Source organism: Myxine glutinosa, chromosome 3, assembly GCF_964187855.1.
Source record: "Myxine glutinosa chromosome 3, kmMyxGlut1.1, whole genome shotgun sequence".
Classification (NCBI taxonomy): Eukaryota; Metazoa; Chordata; class Myxini; order Myxiniformes; family Myxinidae; genus Myxine; species Myxine glutinosa.
The window spans coordinates 133,503,050-133,518,754 of NC_136263.1; the positions used below are offsets into that span (position 1 = coordinate 133,503,050).

Here is a 15,705-nt window from a genome sequence, read left to right on the forward strand (position 1 = left end):
GATGGCGCTCCTCCACATTTTGCTATTGTTGTTCGTGAATGGCTGAATGCCCACTTCCCTGGGAGATGGATGGGTCGTCGTGGTCCATATGAGTGGCCAGCCAGGAGCCCTGACTTAACACCATGTGACTTTTGTCTTTGGGGTTGGGTAAAAGAGCAAGTCTACTGTACCAAACCAACGACTTTGGAAGAACTTGAAGGGCGAATACGAGAAGTTATGTCTTCCATCCCACAAGAGTTCCTGGTGAAATCAGTTGACGCGGTTCCCGGGCGGCTTGAGAAGCTGGTGGCGAATTCTGGTACCCATATCGAATTTTAAATAAAACTTCATGCTATACGCTTTCTTCTTATATCCATTTCTTGTAAAAATTGTCGTTAAAAAATAAATTATAAGTATTTTAAAATAGGGAGTTACTTTTCAATCACCCTGTATATAACAGAATATGGCCCTTCTGACCTGATAAATGCATCATGGCGTTTATGGATACTGCTTCGATTCCTGCCCAGATAGCTTTAGCAAAGCCAGTGCACACTCGGGTCTATTTTCAAATTCTGAGCATTAATGATCACAAGTAAATGATTGTGGTGTTGTCGACCATGGTTTCGCCTTTCTTAAAGCTCATCACGATGACACACCACATCACCATTTACCTGCGAGCATGCATCCCAGTCGTCTTAAATACAATGTTAAACGTCCTTTACATATATTGCTTTACAAATCTAGGAGGTTTAACACATACACACACATACATATGTGTTAAACATATATATATATATATATATTAACCAGCACATTTTGCTTTCTTTTGCAGCGAATGATGCAATTGGATTTTTGCCAAAATTTGGTCCATGCTACCTGAATATGTATGGAAGCCTACGTGAGCCTGTACTCTATGACAGGTATTCCCACCTAAATGCTGGACAGGTTAGTAAACATTTAAAACATGCATTCATTTCTGTGTGATATTAAACAAGTTATGGGGGAGGGGCTGGCAGGATAGCTAAAAGTATGTGCACTCACCTCTGAGCTATCTTGAATGGACTTGAATCTTGATGCAGCTATAAACTGTCAACCTGATGTTACCCAGGCTAGGCGATACATCAATGGGTGCACCATCCATCGGACGGACTTTAAGTTGGGGACCCGGCTGCCTTGGATGTCATCTACCCCCACCCCCCCCCCATCCCCCCACTTTTTGGAGGAGGGGAGACAGCATATCAATTCCACCCCTGGCCCCCACTCTTTTGGTCGAGAAACAAAAATTTGTGTACTCTCAAAGGATTACAAAGTAATTTCCTTGTAATTGATTCAATGCATTTATGTCACTTTTGAATGAGCGATTCATTACTTGGCGTATGGAATTCAAACACATTCTGTGCTTTTTCGGAACATTGTTTTAGATCAATTACATACGGTCCGAATATCATTAATTATATTCGACCGCAACCGTTCCCTGTTGTGTATCGCTCCAAAGCACATGTGGCAGGGTATTTGAGATGACAACACTTGAGGACTTGTCGATAGTTACATCATCATCATCATCATCATCAAACATATTGTTACGGACACGCGGATTAAGATGTTGCTTGACCGAGCGGAATGGCCGCCGTGTTCGCACAGTTTACCCGATTACCCCCAACTCACCCGATTCCACTCGAACGTTGGCCAAATCGCGCTACGCTAAATCAATGAAGGAAAGGACACAACGACTGGGATAAATGAAACGACGCAAGGGGTACAGTTCTCAAGACCTCCGGAGGAGGATATAATTAGTGGGGGAGAAAAGGGGTAGATTACAAGGCAATGAGGTAAAGACACAGAAGAGATAGGCACTTAGACACAATCTTATCCAGCCCAGACAGACCACAGACAAACGGAACAAGACTGACTTACACAGGGATTGATGGCAGGGAAGGACAGGCAGTCGATAGCACAAGGTGCACCTTGGCTCAGGGACAGAATCAAGCACGGTCCAGTCCAGAGATGCGGGGAGGTGTCACAGCGCTCGGAGGTGGCGTCCTTCTCTCTCCAAGCTGAGGGCGCATCTGACGTCACCTCCCTCTTCCTGCGCATGCTCAGCGGGGAGTGACACGCCCTCGGCTCGTTAGCTCCGCCCCAGATGGGATCGGTCCGCCGCTTCTATTGGGTGCGGGGGTTACCGGGCTCCGCCCTTGACGAGGGGCTGACAGCGAGCCACTACTTGGTAACCCCGTCGAGCACATGGTCGATGGCGGCTCGTTGGAAAGGCTTGGTGCCCTCCCAACACCCCCTACCAACCAAGCCGGAGTGAGGACGCACACTCCCCGCGCCGCCGCCGCTGTTGTTGTTGTTGTTGTTGTACCATGAGGAAGAGCTGCGGGGAGGTATTGGGAGGTCCTAAACTTCCTAACGGTGCCATACAATCACATTCTGGTGCAACGAAGAGTCAGAATTAATGGAAACGAGTCCTTAACTGACATAGACTAAGAATAACTAGCAAGATGTCCTATAGTTGTCTACGTGAGATGCAGTGGACCTGGATGCGACATTTAATGGGGGAAATAGGGGGAGGTCGGGTCTACAGAGTGTTGTTTACAGAAAATGGGACTAGGGAATGGGGGATTGGGGATAGTTGGGAAGTATGGAGGAAATAGGGGAATATTTACAAGCGGATATGGATGGAGGCCAATCTCATATCCGCAACATTGCACCCTTCTCTAACTCGGGGCGTCCCGACCCGATAAATTTTTACTTACTTTAGTGTGGCACTCAGATGTAGTTCCCTCTACTATTAACTCAACCCTGAGTGCGACAGTTTTACAGATGTTCACAAATGAGTAAATATGTCCCCCTGCGACGTTGCACCCTTCTCCTCACAGAAACACACCCACAGGATAACCGAATCGCGGAAAGCATCCTCAAACTAAACATACAGCCGGTAGGGAGCATTATTTACACAAGACTGATATTTACACTACGATCCAGGACCTGTTCTTTGAGGAACACATGCAGATGTTATGCATAGAGAGAGAGCACGCATGCCAGCATCAAATTCGTCTTCTCTCCCTCCTAACCAATCAAATTTGCCATTTCCAACTCAACATCAAAATTTGCCATCTCCAACTCAACATCAAAATTTGCCATCACCAATTCATCATCAGTCCCTCCTAAGGAGGGAGAGATGGAATCACCCCAATGTCTCATCCACGTCATGATGCGTCTCACAATCCAACAGCAATTCTCCTTTCCTGCAACACAGAACAAAGGAACACAGGTGTGGAGTCATCATCATCACCTCAGGTAAGTGGCTGCGTATGGTGCGACAGGTTCATCAATCCTAACTATTTCCTAAATGACTTTAACAACTTTACATTACCCGGGGTCTTTCCCTGCCAATCCATTGGCCAACTTACACTATGGGTTCTAAAAACCAATTCCCATTGACCAAACTGTGGTGCTTCTCAAGTTGGGGTCTCACTCCCCCGATTCATCACTCGGTGCCCCCGCACAATTTTGGTGGCTGGGTCGTGTGACGCTCCTAGCTGGTCCGCCCACCTGCACACCTCCACCACTGTTGTTGCCTACCGAGCTCACCTGCTCCTCACCCTAACCTAACTAACTGGGGAAGGCCCTCTCGCACTCTCACCCCCTCAGTGCCCTCTCTGGCACGGGCTGCCCGATCCACACCCGGGATCCTCAGGCACCCACTGACACTAACGGCTCCCAGAGCCCACCTACGGCCTCACCTGGCCGACATCGAACAGTGGCGGAGTGCCCAACCATTCACACTCATACTAACAGGCCACACGACCAGCCAATTTCACCACACCAATGCACCCATCCACAATACCATTCTGCAACCGCACCACAAATGCCAATATCCAACCACAATTTACCTATACCCTCTACCTAACACTTACACTACCCGCCCCGGCTACTCGTGAAAGGGGTCCACTCTTCCCCCATCCACACCTTCGCACCATGCACACCACTCCGTACCACTTACTCCAACTCTCTCCACACCACTCATTCCAATACTCCATGTATTCCACACACCTGTACTTGCACACCTGTGCTCTCATACTTGGTGCCGCCTGCACCCTTCTCTCCCCCAAGCGCATTTGCGCTGATCCACAACACTCACTACTCATACACTGCTCCACACACCTGTCCAGTTCTCACACAGCATCATCTCAGCTAACTACTCCCCTCTGAAACTTGCGCTTCCCAGTCGTCCCTTTAAACTATTGCGCTCCCTCGTCATTATCATCCACTCTAATCTACCTGCGTCCCCACTACAGGTATCCTTATCACTAACTAACCTTAACGTTACCTAATGTCATCTTCGCTAGATCCCTACACACAATATCCTAACCCACCCGGGCTAGTTTTCACTGCCATACACCCTATAAACTAGTGCTCCTTTGCCCCCCATTTGTGAGGGATGACAGAGTTGCCATCCCACCACATCGGGCATCTCCCACTACCAATTTTGCACATCAAATTTCAACAAATCAAAAATTTGCCAATCACTACCCATCATCTGCCAATCATTACTGCCAATCCTTTGCCAATCATCAAATTTTGTTTTTTCTAATTTCGGGGCCAAAACACTATCCTCGTCATTACAGTCTACTTACTAATGCCTCTCGGTGCGCCAATTCACTTCTAAAGCTCGGCTTCGTACAGCCAAGCCATGAATGCGGGTTGTTTGGTGCCAGCGGCTGGATACGTCCCGCATTCGGTGCAGGGAAGGAGGTTTACCCGGGCCGAGATCCCACGCACCACCTCAGCGTGGAGCCATCCAATGTCCCGATCTCGACCTGCCGGCACGTCTCAACAAAAAGTGGTCGCCATGACGACCCTTCCTATCGAGCTGCCCGCTCCGCCTAGTTGAGCACGGACGCGGCCGTTCCAAGCGAGGCACAGCGTGGATCGCGTACGGCGGTCCTTTCGAACCCGCCGTGGCTCGGATCCCCGCTGGTTCTCGCGGCACGCGAAGCCCGGCATGCACCGAGGGCCCGATTCGGCTAAAAGTCGCTCTAACCGCTAACCCGGTTACCGTCGATGCCTCACCTGCATGCTCACCCGCATACGCTACCCCTTTCTTGCCCATACATCCAGCTGTTCCCATGCTCCTCGTCGTACCTTCTCTAACACACCCAGGTACACTCATTCCACTCACAGCCTTGGTCACACACCTGACCACCGAACACTTTGGCACACATTCGTTGGTCGCACACCTCACCAACACACCTCTTCGCGCCCCTTCCTCGGTCACCTCCTCTGTGACAATCACAGGTGTGCTTTCACTCGCACACCCAACCACGTGCCTCACTACCAATTCCAGCGTGCATTCCCACACATGCTCTACCATTCCAGGTGTGCTTCCTTTCTCACCTGTCACAACCAACTCACGCTCCGTGTCACTCTTACTACTCTCACCTCCACTCTTGACAGCGCACTCTTTCCTCATGCACCCGTCCGTTACACACCTTTCTCGCGCACACTCTCCCGTTACACCCTCTGTAACACTCACCACAGGTGTACACTCTCTCGTTACATCCTCTGTAACACTCACCACACCGCGCTTCCATGTGCCCCCTCGCACACGCGCTACGACCGACTCACTCTCGACAGCGCACTCACTCCTTGGCGCGCACTTTTTCCTCACACACCCCAGAGTCGGACTTTCTCGCACACCTCCTTTTTCGCACACCAGACCTGTCGCACACTTCACCAACGGCCTCTCACGAACACCCGGGTCCATCTCGACCCCCAAGCTTATTAAATCACCTGGCGCATCATACGCACGACCATATTGGTCACCACTTACACCGGGTCCTCTTTCTCTTCGCTTCTCCTCCATCACCTGCGAATCCCTCATCCGGTTAATGAGCACATCATCACGATCCGAACACAGACTTTGGACCAATTCTTTTACTTCCTCCTTTATCGCTTTCTTATCCTCTCTCCGTCGCTTCTTAATTTCGCTCACCCCTTCTTCCACTTCTTCTAATTTCTGCTTCACCTCCTTCATCTCCTCGTGCGCCCCTTTAAGTTCTTCCTCTAACTCCACCTTATTTTTTTCTATGTGCTCCCTCACCTCCCGCTCTTTAACCTCCATCACCTCTACCACCTTGTTCATTTTCCTCGTCAGGTCCTCATGTACCGTCTGACACTCTTTTTTAATTACCCCTACGTCCTTTTTCATCTCCTTCTGTGTCGATTTTAAACCCTCTATTACCGCTGTGTTCTTCTTTACCTGATCCCCCAACTCCTTTTGTCCCACTGTCAGTTGTTCTACTCCCAGCGTCAACTCCTCTATACCACCTTGCAATTTTACAGTCCCCTTTCTCACCTCCTTCTCCATGCGCTCCTTACAGTGCCTCACCTCCTCACGCACTCCTCCGACCTCCTCACTCACACCTCTTCTGATCTCTTCTCCCATCACTTGCATCTCCTGCCCAGAGGCCACCCTCATCTGCTCCATTTCCTCCCTGTGAGCATCCAATTTAGTTTCTACCCCCATTCTGACCCCCTCTATCTGCTGCCCCATTTTTTAAACTTCCCTTTCCGCTTGGTCCCTCATGTCCCTCAATTTGCCTTCCATACTGTTTTCTAACCCCTCTAACCCATTTTTCACTCCCTCTATCTGATTCTCCTGGGCAGCCATTCTATTTTCCACCCCCATTAACCCATGTTTCACCCCTTCTATCCCATTGTCTAACCCCTCTAATTTCTTGTCTAATCCCTCACCGGTACCCCTCGCTTCGTCCCTCATTACCCCCAATTGCTCACTCTGAGCCCTCGCTTCGTCCCTCATTACCCCCAATTGCTCACTCTGAGCCCTTGCTTCGTCCCTCATTACCCCCAATTGCTCACTCTGAGCCCTCATCCCGTCCTTCTGCAGGTTGAGGGACGCCTGCATTTGTACCATAAATTGCTCCATGAGGGCCTGCATTTGGGCCATCCCTCCCACTTGTGCAGTGGGTGCGGCCGCCGTAGCCATGTGCGAGGCGCCATTTTGCGCGCCCGCAACCTCGTGCGCGAGGACGCCATTTTGCGAACCTGCCGCCCTCACTGCTTCGCTCTCCTCTTGTCCCTCAATTTGGTCCTGGATCGACCCTGCCTCACTCTCCTCTACCGGAACCCAGCCGTCTTGATCTGCCATAGCGCGACTTTCAAAATTCGGGTTTTTATTTTAAAACAAAACAAATTTCACACTGCTTGTAATTTTGAGCGCGTTAAGCGCGCTTCGGGTCCGATCTCACTTCCTGACACCAATTGTTACGGACCCGGCTTAAGATGTTGCTTGACCGAGCGGAATGGCCGCCGTGTTCGCACAGTTTACCCGATTACCCCCAACTCACCCGATTCCACTCGAACGTTGGCCAAATCGCGCTACGCTAAATCAATGAAGGAAAGGACACAACGACTGGGATAAATGAAACGACGCAAGGGGTACAGTTCTCAAGACCTCCGGAGGAGGATATAATTAGTGGGGGAGAAAAGGGGTAGATTACAAGGCAATGAGGTAAAGACACAGAAGAGATAGGCACTTAGACACAATCTTATCCAGCCCAGACAGACCACAGACAAACGGAACAAGACTGACTTACACAGGGATTGATGGCAGGGAAGGACAGGCAGTCGATAGCACAAGGTGCACCTTGGCTCAGGGACAGAATCAAGCACGGTCCAGTCCAGAGATGCGGGGAGGTGTCACAGCGCTCGGAGGTGGCGTCCTTCTCTCTCCAAGCTGAGGGCGCATCTGACGTCACCTCCCTCTTCCTGCGCATGCTCAGCGGGGAGTGACACGCCCTCGGCTCGTTGGCTCCGCCCCAGATGGGATCGGTCCGCCGCTTCTATTGGGTGCGGGGGTTACCGGGCTCCGCCCTTGACGAGGGGCTGACAGCGAGCCCCTACTTGGTAACCCCGTCGAGCACATGGTCGATGGCGGCTCGTTGGAAAGGCTTGGTGCCCTCCCAACACCCCCTACCAACCAAGCCGGAGTGAGGACGCACACTCCCCGCGCCGCCGCCGCTGTTGTTGTTGTTGTTGTTGTTGTACCATGAGGAAGAGCTGCGGGGAGGTATTGGGAGGTCCTAAACTTCCTAACGGTGCCATACAATCACATTCTGGTGCAACGAAGAGTCAGAATTAATGGAAACGAGTCCTTAACTGACATAGACTAAGAATAACTAGCAAGATGTCCTATAGTTGTCTACGTGAGATGCGGTGGACCTGGATGCGACATTTAATGGGGGAAATATGGGGAGGTCGGGTCTACAGAGTGTTGTTTACAGAAAATGGGACTAGGGAATGGGGGATTGGGGATAGTTGGGAAGTATGGAGGAAATAGGGGAATATTTACAAGCGGATATGGATGGAGGCCAATCTCATATCCGCAACAATATATGCACAATTTGGTGTCCGTCTTTGGTCGATGCATTTGAGGAGGGAGAGAGTTGGGGGTACGGGGAGAGGCCTTGGGGAGCGGGGGGGGGGGGGAGGGGGTGATGAAGAAGTTTAGTTCTGTTTCCAACCTGTCCATCCCATTCCTTCCCACACCCATTGTTTGTCCAAATCTCCCTCTATCTTGTTCTTCAATTCCACTGTTGGTGTCCCCCATCTCTCTACTGTTCCTTTTGTCCTGTTGCGTCCTGATCCATTCAGTGTTCTTGCACTTCCACGAACCTTCAATCAGTATGCAAAAAAACTGTCATGGGTTGGCAACCATTGTGCCAAGTTTCTTGCTGTGTTGAAGTTCTTTGAATAGGAAATCATCTATTATATATTGTGAAACATGTTGTCTGTCCTTGCGTTCATCTGTCTCCCATTTATGGTGGCCGCTTCCTGTGCTCCATTGGAAAAGATCAACATTCACTTTTGAAGTGACAGAAGAACAGGCATGAACTCGAAGGGCACTCGGTAGAGCGCATACCTCCACCAGGCTGAACAGTTTATCATTTGTATCCTACTGATATGACAGGTCGGATCTACATCCAGACTTCAACAAAATATAATCGGCTTTCCCCTGTCACTTACCCAACTCATCCACCAAGTTTTTTTCATAACCCATCTGAACTTACTTAACCATAATCTAATCAGTTCGTTCTTGTCACACACCCAACTTGTCTACCAAGTTTCATCCTTAGGGGAGGGGACAGGCACATGGGGATAGGAAGTGGAGTTGGGGAGATACCTGTTCACCCAGTTGAACCTGAAGCAACATTTTCTTGGGAGCAATTAACCCTCCAGGTTTCACTCTCGATCTGCTCCTGGGTTTATATGATCTCACTATGAATAACATTGTGGGTTAGTCAGCCTGCAGCATGTTCAGTTCCTCTCCTTATCTGGAATTCACTCTGCTTGGCAAAGATGTGCAGATCGAGTGGGTCTCCTACTCCACTCACTGCAACGTACAGATGACAAAAACCGTGTGTAAAAACACATGACAGGTTCGACCTCTTCGACGACAGGTTTGATGCTTCGACGACAGGTTCGGCCTGTACGGCATATAAATTTCAATGTCGGTTAGTGGAGTCAGCCGTTGTACCCCGTAATGACATCAGAGACGTGATGACGTAGCGTGACGGACGGACACAAAACTGCCGCTATTTTAATTTTATAGAAGATGATATATTTTAACCTCCAGTAACTTTGCAGTCACTATGAAGGGATTAGTGTTACCATTAGATTTACTATAATATTAATGTTATCATTATTACGAAAATTATATTACTTTAAAAATGATATTACATTTTAAATTTTAAAATGATTGAAGCTGCAAATATTCACCGTTGTATCCCTACACCAGGACCGCATTGTATCCCTACGCCCAGCTCGGATGGCGCGGCAGTTAATCGGGCCTGTATCGGCAGAGTGAATAAACGAGTACTACAATTGATCGTAGTTTGTCGAGATACCTTACAATGATATTACATTAAAATGATATCAAAAAAACCGAGGCTAATTCCTTACTTCCGTGGTTATTAGTACCGTACACCGCTTATCATTGATTCATGAACCATACACCGCTTCAATCCATTAACTGTGCATTCACGACATTGGGATTAAAGTTTTCTGGTTATATTTACTATATTATTATTATTATTATCACGAAAACGATACTACTGTATTAAGAAACCTGGGCTTAATTTGTCCGAAGCGGCCTGAAGGTGAGGCATGAGGGCCTAAGGCCTATACTATACATACTGTGTCGTTGGAAGATCCGTAATGTCTCTGCTTTTGATATTTGATGATCATTTTAACAATCGGTTTGTTTGTGTTTCACACTGAATGAAAAACGTAAAGGTAGAGCATGGCGATTGTGATATATGACATGTTCGATTATATGTTCAGCCTGAACGGCACGGGAATCCAAATGACAGAGTGTGGTGTCAGCCATTGTACGCCATAATGACCTCAGATGTAATCGCATCACCCTGTCACGTGACCAGATCCTCAGCTCTGATGGGTATACATTTGAGGGAACATACATACATACATACATACATACATACATACATACATACAGATGGACAAACACTGTTCTAGACGGCTTTGCCCTACGGGCTATGTCGTATAAAACCAGGCACCACTATGGAAGCAACGACTTGAGCGACAGAGGGAGATGCTCAGAAAGGAGACAGGACAAATCCAGAAACTCCAAAGAGGAAATCGATGTCCAAAACTAAAGAGGAGAATCCAGAAAATAAAACACAAATAAAAAATTGAAGAAAAACACCTAAGAGTAGTGGTTGCTGAAAACAAACAAAATCAAAATCATAGCAAGGAAAACTAGAACGGCACTCAGTAGAGAGCATACCACTGCCTGGTTTGCCATATCACCCAATGGTGAAGAATCACTTTAAAAATTATACTAGCTGGATCCCCTCGCCTCACCTCAGGAGATCATGATGATCATTTTGGTGTATCACATTCCACATCGGGAAGCTACAATATTAATTAATACATGCTTTGTGAGGTCATCTTACCTCGATTCTCGAAGAGATGACATAAAATAGGTCATGATGTCCGGAGTTCCATCCATCCGGTCGTTCGTCCATTAACTTTTTCCTATTTTTGTTGCTCCTCCCTTATCACGGGCCTGATTGTTCTGAAACATAACAAATTAGTACAAGATAATCGCCTGCACACAATCGCTCAGGCTTCGATTTTTCGATTTTGGATCATGGGAGCTTCCGGTGATTTTACCCCGCCCACAAAATTCCAAATCCCTACTCGTCCCTTATTTACTAACAGATTGCTCTGAAACCCAATACCGCCCTTCTACTCAATGGCTCACACGGTCGCTCAGGCTTCAATTTTTCGATTTCGGGTCATGGGGTCTCCCGAGAGGTGGAGGGGTGGGGTGGGGGGGGGGGGACTTGGTGGGGGAAGGTTGGTTGCCCCCTGAAACTTCGGATCCATACTCGTCACTATTTACAACCAATTGCCCTGAAACCCGATACAGCCCGTATACTCAATGGTCCGCAAGCTTGCTTGGTCTTAGATTTTTCGACTTCGTATTTTTCAATTTCGGATCATGGGGACTCCCAGGGTTGCATGATCGTTACTTTTTTTTTTGTTACATTTTTTTTACATTAGCGGATGGAAAGTGCAGCCCGTGTTCCAAAAGGTCTGTTTTCTGTAGGCATGGGTTGCAGGGTGTTTCACGCATCAGGAGTAAACAGCGTTGACCTCGCTTCGCTCAGCCTTGGCCAGATTGTAATTCTCTCTATAGTTATTGAATCTTAAGCTGGTAGCATTTTCCTCTGGCCAAAATTATCGTTTTGTTTGTCATATATACAATGGTGGTTACTACAAGGTGAACATGACAACGGGTCATGGAAACCCAACACTCCATTCAACACTCCATTGAGTACCAATATTCTTGCGGAGTACAGAATAAAATGAAAGAAGGGTGTGGTTAAGGCAATAAGGCATTGAGGTATAAGCAGCCAGAACATTTTATGACTAAACTGTTTTTTGCACAAATATATGAAATTTAATGAACACCTTACAGCCCAAGAATGCATTTAGCAAACAGGGTCAACAACCTTTGGGCACCCAGGTGCATTGACACCACCAAAAATACCCAACAGGATTTTTTGGAGACATGCGCTAAGGTGATTGAAAGGGCTTTTGGGGATTTCCTTTATAACTTGTAAAGGAAAATTTACCTCATTCATATGTTTTACCTGTTTTGTCTTGAACCATTTAATGTACAAAATGTTTGTGCTTTGATCAACAGGGGCATGGAATGGCCTACAGAGGCCGAGTTATGCTGGAGTTTCTCACTTCCTCAAAAGAAGGTTCTCACACTGATATCGAAGATATTCCAACAGCAGAACTTGTGAGAATGCAGGTAATAATCAAGTATAAAAATATCAAGTTGGTAACCATGACATTGATCAAATCTTTAAACAGATTTTTTTTATACATAAAAATGAAAAATGAAGGAGGACATTTGTGAAGTAAAAATATATATACTGTATACAAAAGAGACATGATGATTATTATAATAAACTGGTAATGCATGTTCATTATTGGTTATAATTTCTAACTAATATAGTGTTTGGTAGAAAAATAATAATCAAAATTCCCTAAAATAGGTTTAAAATGTCAAGAAGAGCTTCGAGCACAAAATTACATCGTAGGTAATTGAGATCCAATATTGTTAATGCGGAATAGCAAATAGTAATCAAATATCACAGGATATATTATGATGTTTAAAATGAACAACAGGTGGTTTTTCCCTCCAAGGGGGTTGAGGTGTATATCCGTGTTAAGATAGCTTTATCGTGGGATTTTTCCAAAACTGCTTCTAATAACAATAAGAAAGAGCAATCAGAGATTGCAGCCCCATGCCAGGATGTGTTTTCAGTGGTTTTAAGGCTTTTGTGTTGAAACAAATATGGCGGCCAAATCAAGTGACCGATGACGTCATCATTATTATTTATTTTTTTTCTCCACCAATTTATCCCGAGATGATGCTCAAGAAATTTCATCTTGATCGGATGAAGTTTTGTACTTGTCGAATTATGACGTCAGAATGGAGGCACCTATGACATATTATGACATATCATTAACATATTTTATTCCCCATGGAGCGTTCTTTACAATGAGCCATGTCTCAATTTTTTCTATGCAGCACTTTCGGAGATATAGAGGTGCAGTTTTTCGATTTTTCCAAGATGGCGCCCATACCACGTGACATATAACATCATAATTATCGTTAAGAATTCTTCAGGTGGAGTTGCACCTATGCTGAAAATTTCTTGTCAATCGGACCAACGGTTGCAGAGAAAATCATATTTATTCTGTGCGGACAAACAAACAGACAGATAGACAAACAGACATGAAAAATCACTCATAGAGTGACACCTGGCAAAACAGAACAAAGTAGAATGGCACTCAGTGGAGTATCCTTTTCACCTCAAAAATAGTTAATTGTTGAAGTCAGTGACCTGATATGCAAATCGTCTTCAATGTTTAAGTTAATCGGATGAAAATTGACCATTTTAGAAATTCGGCCTATGTTGACATTTTGGCCTATGTTGACCACAAATATAGTTGGTGGTTGGTTTCAGTAAGCTGATATGTAAATCCTATTCAGTTTTCAATTCAATCAGATGAAAATTGAGGATTTTAGAAATTCGAAATTGTTGACCTTTGGCCTATGTTGACCTTTTGGTCTATGCTGATCTCAAAAAGAGCTGGTGGTTTAATTCAGTTAGTTTATAGGTAAATCCTATTCAAATTTCAAGTCAATTGGATGAAAATTGAGGAATTTATAAACTTGAGAAAAGTGGTTGACCTTTGGCCTATGTTGACCTTGTGACCTATGTTGACCTCAAAAATAGTTGGTGGTTGAATTCAGTTCGCTAATATGAAAATCATATTCAAATTTCAAGTCAATCGGATGAAAATTGAGGATTTTAGATATTTGAAATGGTTGTTGACCTTTGGCCTATGTTGACATTTTGGACTTTTCTGATCTCAAAAATAGTAGGTGGTTGAATTCAGTAAGCTGATATGCAAATGCTACGCAAATGTCATGTCAATCGGATGAAAATTGAGGATTTTAGAAATTCGAAAAAAGTGGTTGACCTTTGGCCTATGTTGACCTTGTAACCTTTTGACCTCAAAAATATATAGGATTTTGTTGGACGACGAACGCTACCATTTGGTGAAGTTTCGTGAAGATCGTTTAAAAATTGTGACCTGTACGCAAATATAAGAGAGTGGACAGACACACACAAACACTCAAACCAGAGTGATCAACATTCTTTTTTTCTTCTTTTTTTTTGTATACATAATAATCGAGGCTCGTGAAAGAGCTAACATTTATCACACAAACAAATCAAACAGACAAACAACAAAGTATATAAAAAGGGGAGCTGTAGACAAGATGGGGGGAGAAGGGGAAGCACATTAACACATTTGAGAGCAGGGACATCGGGAATGTGTGGGAGGGAGAGGGCTTGGGGGGAGGTGGCGTGGGAAGGGGGGGGGCGGGGGGAAATTGTCAAAAAACTTGTCAAAAAAAAATTTGACAAGCAACAAACGGACTCAAATGCAATACCCTCTCCTCAGGGGAGGGCAATAACACTAAATATAATATTGTTGCGGTTCCCCCGAAGCCCGTTCCCGTTACAAAGGGGGGATCAAACCCCTTTTTCCCCCCGGGTCTTCAGGTCCACGAGACCGAATCGCCACTTCCGGAGCAAGCGTGAAAAAGGGTATCGGGTCAAAGTCGCACGTACCTTTGACCCACGCTGCCCCGAAAGCGGGGACCGAGCCTCGCACAAGCCACGCTTAATCGAGTACGCCAAGCGGTATGCGTATCACATGACTTGTGCCGTTACCTTTTTATGGAACCGGATTCGAGCGGTTCTATTCATACCATGCGAAGCCAATTAAGGAGAGGACAAAAACGGTCAAATCAGAGGAAGAACATGATTTATTATTATTTACAATGATAATGATGAAAGAAAGGGGGACACAGAGCAGAAGCTTAACCAGTTTAACTTATCCCCAGACAAATGGGCCCAATCACTCACACGGGGAAATGGAAGAAGAGCAGGTTCGCGCGCCAAACGCGCCTTGCTGCCGGTCGCTCCCGGACAGCTCACTCATGGTGTCGCCCTCTGGCGGTCACGGCACGTATCAGGAGAAGGCAGGTAGGAGGAAATCGCGCGTCTGTGGCCCGGCGCGGGTCATCCTCTCGAGCGCGCGATTAACACAGCACAGAGCGCAGGGCACGGGGAAAGTTCGTGTACAATCGGCGATTCAATTCGTTCGTCCTGCAGCTCCACTCACGTTCTCAAGCTCAACCCAACTCACTCTCATGGGTAACTGTAAATCGTCTCACAGGGAACTGTAAATTGCACACGACTCTGACCGAGATCTTCTCTTACTCAACTCAACTGCCAACTCAACTCCTCTCAATTGCCGTCTCACCTCAGAACTCCGTCTCGTCTCAGAACTCAGGTGGGGGGCAGTGTTATATGGCAGTGTTATATGGCTCCGCCCCGGCCCGACTCGAATGTTCCAAAACCCCGCCTCTGGTCATTGTGGTTAGCCACTCCCCTCGATCCCTGATTGGCGGCCCGTGCTTACCGACCACTCCTCCTGCCGCGCCTTCCTTGGGCCTTGGTAGATTTGTTCAGGCCTGCCACGTGGCATTTCAGCGCCAAACCAAAAGCATCAAAG

General features: G+C 46.6%; 1 protein-coding gene across 1 annotated transcript in view; it reads left to right on the top strand.

Annotated features, from left to right (window-relative positions):
* The window catches only part of LOC137424161 (myoferlin-like), a 281,368-nt gene that overhangs the window by 56,707 nt on the left and 208,956 nt on the right, over positions 1–15,705 (top strand). The window contains exons 4-5 of the mRNA XM_078773618.1: positions 812–924; positions 12,242–12,355. Coding sequence (XP_078629744.1) covers positions 812–924; positions 12,242–12,355 — 227 coding nt within the window. The remainder of the gene's footprint in view (positions 1–811; positions 925–12,241; positions 12,356–15,705) is intronic.